At 31.7% G+C, this 15,000-nt stretch overlaps 1 protein-coding gene and 1 pseudogene across 1 annotated transcript in view; both read left to right on the top strand.

The window, feature by feature from the left end:
- Window positions 1–1,739, top strand: part of LOC135225256 (probable glutamate receptor) — a 7,898-nt pseudogene extending 6,159 nt beyond the window's left edge.
- A 101-nt stretch (window positions 1,740–1,840) lies between these two features.
- Window positions 1,841–15,000, top strand: part of LOC135225255 (glutamate receptor ionotropic, delta-1-like) — a 24,756-nt gene continuing 11,596 nt past the window's right edge. The window contains exons 1-7 of the mRNA XM_064264585.1: window positions 1,841–1,862; window positions 5,454–5,501; window positions 5,741–5,785; window positions 6,856–6,946; window positions 12,412–12,506; window positions 13,691–13,863; window positions 14,269–14,462. Of these exons, the coding sequence (XP_064120655.1) occupies window positions 1,841–1,862; window positions 5,454–5,501; window positions 5,741–5,785; window positions 6,856–6,946; window positions 12,412–12,506; window positions 13,691–13,863; window positions 14,269–14,462 (668 nt within the window). The remainder of the gene's footprint in view (window positions 1,863–5,453; window positions 5,502–5,740; window positions 5,786–6,855; window positions 6,947–12,411; window positions 12,507–13,690; window positions 13,864–14,268; window positions 14,463–15,000) is intronic.

Here is a 15,000-nt window from a genome sequence, read left to right as displayed (position 1 = left end):
TTATCATCCCTTTTGTAAAATGATTTTTTATTTATTTCATAATCATACAAAATTACTATTGTTTTCTGACTCACAAAGCCAAACTTAACATAAACTTTTTATTATCATATCATAAATTTAATGAATGATATCATAGTCATCTACTTTATTTATCAATGTTTTCCTTATGGCCAAAGTTTTGTGGATTTATCGGACAATCTAACCGAATCATCAAAACATGTCCTCGGTGTCTTAGACATATAAAGAAATTTATTGTGCCCTATCAGCAGTTTTTTTATGATGAAATTATCACAGAACTAACGAATGTCATAACAGTCATTCATTTGTTTGTTTTCATCTCAGGATAGCAACCAGCAACTTGCGATCGGACTGGATCATATGATGGGAATATTCCTCATTCTTCTTCTGGGTTACTGCTTTGCAATTGTGACCTTCTCGCTCGAGAAACTGGTGTACAGGTGTTGCAGATGCTGACTCTTCGAAATGGAAGATTGCTGTTGATCCGGAAAATCACACAAAGTTTACTTTCACTACTAAGACAAAGAAGAACGGTTGATGAGTCAATATAACGGATTAGTTTCGGGGTAATAAAAGCTGACCCACAGATGTTAAGGTTTGTGATCGTAAATTTAGACGATCTAATAATGTAGGGCCGTTATGGCCTCTCAGCCTTCCTGTTTCTTTCTCTGTATGCCAGTCTGTCTGTCTGTCTGTCTGTCTTAATTGCAGCCATTTATATGCACTATTTCTTAAATGGTTTATGAAATATCTCTGTCTCTCTCTCTCTTACTTGCAACCATCAATGTGCATTTTTCTCAAATAGTTCATGCAATACGTCTCTCTCTCTCTCTCTCTCTCTCTCTCTCTCTCTCTCTCTCTACTTGCAGCCCTATATATGCACTATTTCTCAAGTATTTTATGAACTCTCTCTCTCTCTCTCTCTCTCTCTCTCTCTCTCTCTCTCTCTCTCTCTCTCTCTCTGTTGTTACTTTCTTGTTACCATCCATAATGGTATTCCCTCGACCCGTCCACATGGGTCACCTCTCTCTCTCTCTCCTCCGCTCTGTCTCTCTCCGTCTCTTCTCTCCGTCTCGTCTCTTCTCCTCTCTCGCTCTCGATTCCATAGCTATGAAGGAAAAACAAATACATGTACTATCGAAATTTTATTTTGATTTATCCTTTGACTGGAAGTTATTTGAAAAGGCTTTCCGAAGACCATATCAATTTTGATGTCCATCCATCCCTCACGCTGATAATATTTATAAAAAAAATGTGAAATATTTGATTCAGAATATAAGATAAATTCATTTGATGCAATTATTGACCTCCAGGCTCTTTCCCTAATCATTTGTCAATGGTATCATGATCATGGGATTAACGCTGCATTAGACTTGAAGTGAATTACAGTGTGATGAATGTGCAGTAGGGAATAAAAAAAAACATCCTTTTCACTAGTTTTCTTTTTTTTTATTCTGAAATGAAAATACTGCGGAGAATTAATCATCTTTATATCGTATCTGTTCTTATTAGCTTTTATTTAGGATGGATTTTTGACACTTTTCGGTTTGTAGTAAAACGTGCAGTATCTTAGTAGCTACATTATTGCCAAATTTTTAGAGATTGAAATAAATTTAAATCTCTAGAGTGGTGCTCCTTCGCCTATGGTCGGGATTGGAAATGGAATGTTAAATTTAGGTCAAAAGCCAAGCCCTGGGACCTATGAGGTCATTCAGAGCTGAAAAGGAAATTGGGAGTTATGAAGGTTTTAAAGGTCTAACAGGAAGAAAATCTACCGGTAGCTCTATGAAGCAATTATTGTTTTGAGAGGGTGAAAAGCAAGATGGAGGAAAGAGAATATGAACGTAGGTACAGTGAAATGAATGAAAGGGGTTGCTGTTAGGGGCCGAGGAAACACTGCATAGACCCTTCAGTATTGCCCATAGTGCATTGCGTGAGGTGTACTGACGGCACTAACCCCCTGCCGGGCTTCACCTATGGTCATCAACACCTACCAACCCCAACCCCCCACTATATATATATATATATATATATATATATATATATATATATATATATATATATATATATAGTATGTATGTATATATATATATATATATATATATATATATATATATATACGTTAGCTAAATCAATCAATAGTACCTGAAGAGTAATGGATAACATCACTGCTCACATAAAAACATTTATGCATTCCGTGCATAACAGAAAACGTGTTAGGTACCAGTAACCATTGCAGTGTTTATGGATATGCTTTATGGAAAAAAAAATCAGACTAACGTTGTTATTAGGGATATAAGTTAATAATGACTAATGAAACAAAATGAGATATATGTATCTCATATACGGTACATACAAAGCCATATAATATATATATATATATCTATATAGTAATATATATATATAATATATATCTATTAATATGTAATTATTTATATATTACACACATATATATATTATATTATATAATATATATATAATATATATATATATAATATATTTATATATATACCATTGTTTCATTAGTCATTATAAATTTATACGTCTAATGGCAACATTAGTCTGATTTCCATTCATATATGCTATATTTCATATATATATATATATATATATATATATATATACATATATATATATATATATATATATATATATATATATATATACATATATATAAACATAATACGTCAATGTAATTAGATTAAAGATTACACTGAATATGAGAATAATGCAATATAATGACTCACTCATACTTTGGAAAGATATAATGTCAACAGGGATTCCCTTTGCATATTCAACATATCACCCCAGCAATAATACATTGATTGATTGATTATGAAAAGTAAATTCGCATCACTACAGCAGTGGTCATCAACGCCATGACGGCCCTGAATAGAAAGTCAAAAGTCTATTCATAATTTTTTTTTCAACGTAGTAAGAAAGTTCAGGTACCAGTTTCCTTTTCTTCACCTCAACAAAAGAAATAGATTTAAATGTTTACACATTATTTTGTATGCAGTGAATCCTGCTATAGAATCAGCTTAGAAGTGTGGATGTTGAATAAGCTATTTGCAATAAAATTGTAAATAAAAAAAATAATTGTCAACAAGACATTCGTTGACTTCGTAATGATTGAAATTCTTCGAAGTTCTGACAAAGGAATATATAAGCCAGTTAATAAGGTGATTTACGAAGAACTCAAACTCATGATGAATGAAAATGAGAAATTTGCCATTGAACCGAACGTGGACTTCCGCGAAGCTCTTCGCTGGGAGACTTATGATTAAGGAAGTTTTTGTGAAGACCGACAATCTAATGAAATTATGAGAATATAATTCTAGAGATGACATCAAATTTAATCCATGAAAATGAATGGCATTTTCCTTATTATTTGGTGCATCTTATCTCGAGCATCTGTTTAGAATGAAGTGACCTCATAGGACATTACAAATCATCAAAATTAATTTCGGGGCAAGTGTAAACACTGATGAATAAACACACAATATGCTTCGTTATATTAATATGCTAACTATACACCAACTACAGTAATCATTGATATATAGAACACGAATATATTTGTGACGTATGTCGTCGAATATACTTATGCATATAATATGTATAAATTCATAAACATTGCGGACTTGACAAACAACGACCCCAGGCTACATTAGTATTCAAAGGAAAACTTAGATAACATTTGATCCTGGACCAACGCCTTATTATTATTATTATTATTATTATTATTATTATTATTATTATTATTATTATTATTATTATTATTATTATTATTATTATTGTTGTTGTTGTTGTTGGTGTTGTTGCGTAATAAAAATCCACAATTATATGGTAAAAGATTTTGGTTTTACATAGTAACACAGTTTATTATATAATTGTAGATTTTTATTACAGAAACTGCTTTTCATAAGATTGTAAAATTATTATTAATATTATTATTATTATTAAAGACAGTGAAGCACCAAAAGAAACAAATATAAAGAATGCGCATACAATCCTAGTTTATTATTAAAGCGTAATCATGACCTCTCAGAGAACTTTGTCTCTGAAATTTGACAATTATGTTTGGCAAATTAGCATAAAACTCAATTAAATATACGTAATTGGTTTTGTAAAAAAAAAAAAAAAAAAAAAAAAAAAAAAAAAAAACTTTTTCTTGGGTTGTGTTGTCATTCGGACATATAATGTATACACGCACATGCGTGCGTGTAGGAGCCTTTAATATTTCAAAAGGCCTTTGAATGTAATCGATGAAGGAATGCTAAAATAATAATCAGAATAAAAATCTAAGGAGTTCCGAACACCTAGCAGTGTTTACAAAGACTTCCTTAAGAGAGAGAGAGAGAGAGAGAGAGACAGAGAGAGAGAGACAGAGAGAGACAGAGAATATGCAGTCAAAGAAATGTGCCAAACTCATGGACGTATACAACCGCACACATGAAATACCTTCTACTCAATTAATGGCACGGTGTGCAAAATGTCTTCGCTGATGTCAAGTGTATTACGTTTAATCAAAGAAACTAATTCCAAATGAGAAGGTAGGCTGACGAATTCCTTGCATATCGCGACTAAAATAAAAACAAACTTGCGAATAATATTATCAGTCATTTTCTCTAAGTGGTATGCGGGCATTCATTATGAATAAATAATAACGTGATGACGTATATGAGTCTCGGTGGGTCACCGGACCATTTTCCACTTCATTCCCTCTTCAGAACTCTCTTCTGGTGGACCAAACAGTCCCTCACTTCAGTTGGGAAGTCTGACCTGATAGAGGTTTGTGTGCCACTGATTCCGAGTTCGTCTTTGCTTTCCTCCTCTTCTGCGAAACGACTCTTGTTAGAATACGACATTTGCTAAACTTTCAGAGTTAAAGGTAATCCCCTTTTCAGCTTTCCCCTCGTTGACAGATATCTTATTTCATAAGTTTTCACTTTCCGTCGTTGTCAGATTATCGTGAAGTTGACGCGCAGTATAGAATTCCAATATATGCATATATATATATATATATATATATATATATATATATATATATATATATATATATATATATATATATATATATATATATATTATATATATATATATATATATATATATATATATGCAAAAGAAACTAGACTCTCTTATTGTTTCAGACCAGTAATCTGTGATGATTAGAGGTCTTGAAGCAATTTTAATTGTTTCTGTAAAATAATAATGGCTCGTTTGTCTTAATGGAGTACCGTAATAAATAACCCATAAATATACATATGATGTCGATTTGTTGTAAGGCTCTATTTTCTTATTCTTTTGGAAGCAATTCTAATAAAATAAAAATACCCTTTAATTTTAATCTAAAATTAAGGACTGACGTAATGCTAATGTTTTCATTTAAAAAATTTTGATTATTTTTATCACAGATTTAACTCCCTTTGCAGGTCACCCAGGACCTTCTCTGACAATGGCATTTTGCGATTACTGGTTAAGTAAGTAACAACTCATGCATAAGCAGAAAGTATAAATAGACAGAGAGAGAGAGAGAGAGAGAGAGAGAGAGAGAGAGAGAGAGGAGACTTATCTTCCTCTCGCAGTTATAGGATATTTTCTTGTCTGCCACTGTGGGTCGTATACAACAACTGATCCATGGAGCTGGAAATTCATCAGTGATTCAATTAAATTGCCAGATCTGTGACTGAATAAGATTCACCGATGAACTCACGCGCAGAGTTTTCTGCACAGCCGGTACAGCGTAAAATCAAGGCCCCCGAAGGTAAGTCTATCTTTCGATGGTCTCGGTGTCATGCTGTTTGAGCCGCGGCCCACGAAACTCTAAATCGTTGTCAGAAGCACGATTATGGATAACCTCAACCTTAAATAAAATAAAGACTACTGAAGCTAACGTGCTGCAATTTTGAATGTTTGATGATTGGAGGGTGGATGATCAACTTACCAATTTGCAGCCTTCTAGCTTTGAAAGTTTCTATGATCTGAGAGCGGAAAGAAAAAGTGCGAACGGACAGACAAAGCCGGCACAATAATTTTCTTTTACCAAAAACTGAAGCCTAAGGAGGATGCTCGAAGCATCCACGAAAGAAACAGTATCTTATTCCTACGAAGGCAAGTCTACCAAGTAAATGGTGTAGGTATGTTTATCTGGGGTATGGGTTCCCTCCTGGGCGTTCGTATATGTCAAGCACATACATGAACAATTTAAAGGACACCGTATCCAGTAATAATGAAAAAACTGAAAACACGCTAGATTCTTTACGACATTTTCATCGCATTAACCAGCAAAGAAGATGCATTGAAACTAAAAACATATTTTCAGAAACGACCGTTCTGAATTTCACTGTAGAATCATAGCATAGACAAAAAAAACTACTACTTTTTGACGCAATTATAGTAAACACAAGGACAAGAAAATATGATTATAGCAAGCGAAATAAATGGAAACCACACCCCCTAATGTGTATCCTTATCCCGAATTTTGAAAAAAAAATAATATTTATACATATATGTGTGTGTCTGTGTGTGTATGTGTGTGCGTGCATGCGCGTGTGTCTGCGTATTGCAAAATAATACATGGTTAAATCTGGCTTACAAAGATTTTCTTTTGCAAATGTTGCTTTCCCACATATATCTTGAATAATATCTCAATAAGCTGGCATATATTATATTATATATATATATATATATATAGATATATATATATATATAATATAATATATATTATGTATATGATGATGATATACATATGTATGTATGTATATACATACATATGCTCCTCTCTCTTAGGCATCTACAGGCTTCTTCCATCTTACTGGCATCCATTCCTAACAGTTCAACTCATCTTGTTCGGCCAGGCGAGAAGCAGTAGCCAAATATTCAGAAGAGAAATGTTGGATCTGAATACGGCCAACATAAACAGCAGGTGAGCATCAAACGCTCTCTACCTTTGTAGTTATCCTTACATCTATAAGTCTAACCCTCTGTCTGTCTTTCTATCTATCCGCGCACATAGATCGATATTGAAATAGTGAAGTTTTTCTCATTTACAAGTTCTTAAAAAGACGATTTTGTTTCAAACTTAGCCCTTGATTAGATGACTATATATATTAATATATCAATATATATTATATATATTATATATATATATATATATTATTATATCTTTTATATATTTTTCTATTATATATATATAATATATAATATATATTTATATAATAATAATATAATATATATATATTAATATATATATATATAATATATAATATATATCTTATAAATTATATATATATATATATATATATAAATATATATCTTATTTATATATAACTATATAATTTATCTATATAATCTATATAGAATCTATCATATATCATATATCTATTGTCTATTATCTATCTATATATCATGTCTATATTATATAATACATATAATCTACTCATTATTTATCATCAATATATATCTCTAAATATATTTTTATATATATATATATTTATATATATCATAATAATTACTACTATAAATATATTATCAAATAATATATTATATATATATATAGTATATATATATATAATTATTAATATAATATATATATATTATATATACATATATATATATATTATATTATATATCAATATAATATTATTATTATATATTATTTATACCTATATTATTGGATCTACTATCTATATATAAATTCAATATTATAGTATATTTATCTATCTTATTATATTAATATTATATCTACTTCTTATTTTTACATTATTATTTAATATTCTTATCTATTTGTTTTATATAAAATTTTTAACACACACACAACACCCAAACCACACACATATATATATATATATATATATATATATATATATATATATATATATATATATATATATATATAGATATATATATATATATATATATATATATATATATATATACATATATATGATAAAAGGAGCCCATAAAAACACCAAAACATAGAGAGAAAAGTACTATATTTCAGAGACTGCTGTCTCTCTCTTCAGGTATATGAATGAGAAAAGTTTACAGAAAAGGTGGTATTTATACCAAGAGATCCATCCACAGGTAAGCCAATTTAGGTCACCCCTGCTGATGATCTTCCTTTAATCTTCTTAAGCATTGGTTGAATGAAAATCTTGTCGATCACATCTGAATCCCATGCTCCTTTTAAGATGTTCATTACCTGCCTCTCTTTTATTAAGGCCGATTCCATCATTTGACTCTTGTACCGGCAGTTGCTGCTATAAATTATACGTGACAAATTCCAGTTTATTCTATGGTTATGTTCATTTATAAGGATGAAAATAGCTGAGTTCTGTTGTCCATACGTAACTGACCGATTGTGTTGTATTAATCTCTGGGGAAGTGATTTTCCTGCAAATCCTATGTAAGATTGGTCACAGTCCTGGCATGGGATTTCATAGACCCCGGTGTCCTTGGGGGATGTCATTTGTTGGACGTTAATCAGGGATTTGTCTAAGGTATTTGGGTAAGTAAATGCAAAACGGTTAGATTTTCCGAGGGTCTGAGTCACCGTCTTTATCCTGTCCAGGTGAGGAATTTTTATTTTATTTTTGGGTGTCTCTCTGGTCTTGTTTTGAGGGGGGTCGGTAGAAAAATACGTTTGCTTTGTGAATTGCTTTCTCAATTTTATGGTCAGGATACTTTAAAGACGAAAGTTGCTTACGAATTAGTTCAAATTCTTTTTCCAGGAAATCTGGGGAACAAATTCGTAAGGCTCTTAAGAACAGGTTGCTGGCTACATCTATCTTGATAGCAATGTCATGATAGTTAAAGCAGTGAATGCATGAAAGTGAGAACGTTGGTTTTCTGTATATGCCTCAAGGAACAAGTACTACCAAAAATGTACGGATTCGGGAGATGGACTCTGCAATCAGACCCCTTCCCTCTCTCACACAAGATTTTTCTGGAGGAAAGAATCACCAACACGAAAAACGACATCTTCGTACTAAGCAGAGTGATATATGGAACTCAGACTAATCTTCGCCTCCTCACTACGGACCACATTGTGTTCCGACATTGCTGCCTATAATAGCGTGACTCATTCCAACAGACTTTAACGCAATTTAAATAACTTAATAAACGATAGCGCATGGAATAATCTTGAGCAACAAGACAAAGTTTTAAACTTATCCCACACCCCCCTTACTGTAAATCAACATTTAGTTTTAAATCTAGTCCTATCATTTGCCCTTATGCCAGACCGCAAAAACAACCTAAACTTCATAGTGGCTTTTGATAAATTCATATCCGACAGAAACTACAGCCGTGAAGAGATATGTTTAAAAGGAGTGTTACTAAATGCTTTAACTGACCTAAATAAGAAATATCCTGTTCCCCGTAGATTTATGATAGCCATCCGCTCGCTAAAAAAGTTAGATGTTATAATAAGTAGATCAGACAAAGACGGCAAAATTGTAATAATGGACAAAGACTTCTACCAACTCCTTAGCGACACAAACACTTACAACAAACTGACGAAAAATCCCCTCCAAAACGTCCCCACAGAATTTTTTTGGAAAGTAAGATTAACTGGCCAAGACAGATAGAGTATTGAACTATTAGAGAAATTTGAAGTAATTAATCCTAAACTGCCCTACTTTTATGGCCTTCCCAAAACTCACAAAGACAATCTGCCATTCAGACCCATCATTCATGTGCCGGAGCTTTCAATTACAAAATTTCAAAATAGTTAACTGGCCTCCTTTCCCCCTTTGCAGGCACTTTTTCTCCCAGTCACATTAACCATTCGGAAGATTTTTGTCACAAATTCAGAGGAGCACATATACCACTTCACAACATAAAACTTTTAAGCCTTGACGTAGATTCCATATTTACAAAAGTACCAGTACAGGACGTTCTTCAGTTTTTGAGGGATCATTTCTTATTGGCACTTGACAAAATAATAAAGTTAATTGAATTATGTCCATTTAATAACGTATTCTCATTCGGGGAATGATTCTATAAGCAAAAATTCGGATGTAGTATGGGTAATCCTTTAAGTCCTGTTTTAGCCATTCTGTACATGGAATACTTTGAAACTACAGTAATAAATGCAATAAAACCCAAAAACATGCTGTGGATGAGATATGTAGATGATATTCTTACATTTTGGGATAATAGGTGGGGGAATTTTAATGAATTCCAGCATCAAATTTAAAGTTGAATGGGAAACAGACAACAAAATTCCTTTTCTTGATGTTTTAATAATCAGAGACACGACAAAATACAAGTTTTCCATATACAGAAAACCAATGTTCTCACTTTCATACATTCACTACTTTAGCTATCTCGACATTGCTATCAAGATAGGTGTAGCCAGCAACCTGTTCTAAGAGGCCTTACGAATTTGTTCCCAGATTTCCTGGAAAAAGAATTTGAACTAATTCGTAAGCAACTTTCGTCTTTAAAGTATCCTGACCATAAAATTGAGAAAGCAATTCACAAAGCAAACGTATTTTTCTACCGACCCCCCTCAAAACAAGACCAGAGAGACACCCAAAAATAAAATAAAAATTCCTCACCTGGACAGGATAAAGACGGTGACTCAGACCCTCGGAAAATCTAACCGTTTTGCATTTACTTACCCAAACACCTTAGACAAATCCCTGATTAACGTCCAACAAAAGACATCCCCCAAGGACACCGGGGTCTATGAAATCCCATGCCAGGACTGTGACCAATCTTACATCGGATTTACAGGAAAATCTCTTCCCCAGAGATTAATACAACACAAACGGTCAGTTAGGTATGGACAACAGAAATCAGCTATTTTCAACCTTATAAATGAACATAACCATAGAATAAACTGGAATTTGTCACGTATAATTTATAGCAGCAACTGCCGGTACAAGAGTCAAATGATGGAATCAGCCTTAATAAAAGAGAGGCAGGTAACGAACACCTCAAAAGGAGCATGGGATTCAGATACGATCGACAAGATTTTCATTCAACCAATGCTTAAGAAGATTAAAGGAAGATTATCAGCAGGGGTGACCTAAATTGGCTTACCTGTGGATGGAACTCTTGGTATAAATACCACCTTTTCTGTAAACTTTTCTCATTCATATACCTGGAGAGGGAGACAGAAGTCTCTGAAATATAGTACTTTTCTCTCTATATTTTGGTGTTTTTATGGGCTCCTTTTATTAGATGGAATTCTGTTGTAACAGAACATTTTTACCAGTCATATATATATATATATATATATTATATATATATATATATATATATATATATATATATATATATATATATATGTATGTATATACGTATATACTATCTTTAACTTCGAGGACACTACTCTCTTCCTTCAGTGTAACCATAAATTTCCCTTTGTATAATTAAAAGAATATACTGTAGATCATACTAGACGTATTACTGTCATTATGTATGAATAATTAAGCACTCTAGGCTAGGATGAGAAAACGAGTTATTATGGCATAAATAATATAGATAAGATAATCAGTACGAATATAAGTGAATATTATATACCGATATGACTCTTTTTTTTTACCTTCCCGAAACCGAAAAAAGAAAATATATTAAATGGTAAATAGTAATATTTGCTAGAATAAACTTTTGAGCGGTTTTTTTTTATTAAAATTAAATTTAATTTCAGCCTACAAGACTTATTTTTCTGGGATGATTAAAATTCCATACGAAATAAAAATAAAAAAAAGATTCCTACTAGAAAAGAATAGACATCATAAAACAAAACTGCCATGTCTGATAAGGTATCTATTCAGTCACGCGACACCCATCATATAAAAATACGGTCCCCCAAAAATGTTTCACAAGGTAAATATTTGCTGAAAATATGAAGGGTTACACATTCTGGTGCTGCCCCTATAAGGGAGAAAAGCAGGGTAATACACACACACACACACACATTGACAATTAACCATCTGGTATTCTTGATCTTTTTGTTTACCTGTTAACTTTCTTTCCAACTGTATTTCATTCGTTCCTTGACAATGTCTTAGTAAAGACGAAAGCGCTTGGATTTCTGCCAATCACTTTCCTGTGGTATTCGCTTATATATTATATAATATACTATATATATATATATATATATATATATATATCTATTATATATATATATATATATATATATATATATGTGTGTGTGTGTGTGTGTGTGTGTGGGTGTGTGTGTGTATGTATATATATATATATATATATATATATATATATATATATATATATATATATATATATATATATGTATTTGTGCGTACAAGTGTTAATAAAATAACAATATGATTAATTGCTAATTATTTTAGGTAGGGGATCAATGACAATTGTAGACGAATGCATTTTATCAGAACTTTTTTTTTTTTTTTACAGCATTGGGATAGTGAACGTTCTACTCGCTGTTCTATCGGAAGTAGGTGGAGACAGTAACATCCGTCTTCAACTCCTCTATGATGAATTTTACGCAGGTAATAGCAAAGAGCAAGTCATACACATGCATTCATATATATACATACGCATGTATCTATGTATATTTGCCTTTATATATATACATACATACATACATATATATATATATATATATATATATATATATATCTATATATATATATATATATATACTATATATATATATATATATATACATATATATATATATATATATATATATATATATACATATATATATATATTATATATATATATATATATATATATTCATATATATATATATATATATATATATATATATATATATATATATATTGTGCGCCTGTATATCTGTGCGTGTTCGTGTTTGTGTGTGCTTTATACATGTATAGAGAGAGAGAGAGAGAGAGAGAGAGAGAGAGAGAGAGAGAGAGATACTTTGATTATTTGCATTAGATCTTCTCCTTTAGTAAAGTAATATATTAAATTTAATGATCACTGCGAACTATTTGGAAATTTTTTTTACAAAATTATCTTATAAACTATATCTTCCTTCACTGATGTCAACGAATCTTCCAGGTAATACTTTTAATCAAGGTAACAAACATAAAATTATAAATTTTTCTTATCAAAACTTTAACGCACATTAATGCCCTCTGTCCTGAGTCCTTCAACGAAATTTGCATCAACAGATTCTAAATGTTTAGTAGCATAGAGTGATTAAACTAGTTCACAGCTAGTTTATAAATGACTGATGTTACTGTATAGGCATCGAGAAGCAAGACTTATTATTGCTTTACATTTATTTAGGAAGTTCTGTGTCTTACACTTTAGAAAATATCATATCATAAGTCGTTCGATAATCTTTAAATATCACAACTGATCATCCTTTAAGGACAATTTATTTCACACTTTCATCCCAAGACTCCTTCAGCAACGTAATGCTCCTCACGTGGTTTACTGTAGGCATTACTTAAGGTTTTTGTAACATCCCATAGGCCCTTAGCTGCAACTCATATCATTCCTTTTACTGTACCTCCGTTCACATTCGCTTTCTTCCCTCTTACTATCAATCTTCTTCTAACAATTGTTTGATAGTGCAGCGACGAGATTTTCCTCCTGTTACACCTCTCAGTTTCCCTGTCAGCGCTGAATGACCTCTTTAGGTCGCCGAGCTTGGCCTTTGGCCTAAATTTTACATTCTATTCTAATCCATCTGCAGAGGACATAAACAAACTTTTCCATACGCGTGAAGCCAAGGAGGGCGTAGGGGTGACGATGTTCAAATATGACGGAGGAATAGACACTTTGACGTTTATGCTTGCGTCCCCAAAAGGAACCACACTGGCCTTGGCTCTCTGCTCGCCGCAAAACTTCATAGACATCTTTCGGAAGGTAGTAAACTCTTAAGTTTCAATATCTCAACTTCCTGGAAGGAATTTATTTCCACCTCTAGAATGTGCGTAGGCTTATCTGAGTAAAAAAAAAGATATATATATATATAATATATATATATATATATATATATATATATATATATATATATATATATATATATATATATATATATAAAGAAAATAAAAAGGTCCCAAAAAAATACTTATATACGTGTTTGTCAGTAGGTCCTGACCGGTTTCGGCTTTATTTCCAAGCCATTGACAAAGGACTGTCTCTTATTCTTCACCTGTGGATATGTGTGATAAACGAATCACGTGCTAAAGTGATTATAATCATATATATATATCTGGGTGTGTGTGCGTGCGTAAATTATTTTTCACATATATATATTTGCTGTTGCAGATGCGTCTCCATGAGCTGAAAAGCTACACAGTATCTTGGCTACTGATAAACAGAGACGGGGAACTGACAGGTAGACTCCAGCAAGACCTCGAGAGCCAAATCTACGAAGGAACTCAGGTCACACTGATCACCAATGCATCGAAACTGAGATTCCGAGTTTTTTCGACGATGGTTGACCATACTGGACAGAAAATGTTAGTGCTGTCGTTTCTATATCATTCACGAGAGCTTTCATTTTGAGGACAGTGTTCGGCTGGATGGCACCGCTGGGAAAATTTCTGTGCTTTTTTATTTACCATTCAAGATATATATATTTACACACACACACACACACACACACATATATATATATATATATATATATATATATATATATATGTATATATATGTATATATATACATCATATATATATATATATATATATATATATATATATATATATATATACGTATGTATATATATATATATATATATATATATATAATATATATATATATAAGCAAGTTTTTTATACTGTACAAAAAGAGCGTTTTATCTTTATGCTGTTCTAACCAGTGCACTCACATGCAGGCATACATTTTATTATAAACCACACACGCATATATATGTATATATATTAATATATATATATATATATATATATATATATATATATATATATATATAGTATATATATATATATATATATGGTTTATAACAATCTGTATGGCTGCAAGTGATTACACTGGAGA

This window comes from Macrobrachium nipponense, chromosome 13 (assembly GCF_015104395.2).
Source record: "Macrobrachium nipponense isolate FS-2020 chromosome 13, ASM1510439v2, whole genome shotgun sequence".
NCBI classification, from domain to species: domain Eukaryota; kingdom Metazoa; phylum Arthropoda; class Malacostraca; order Decapoda; family Palaemonidae; genus Macrobrachium; species Macrobrachium nipponense.
Note: the sequence above shows the minus strand (reverse complement) of the source record. Positions and strands in the feature narration are given on the sequence as shown.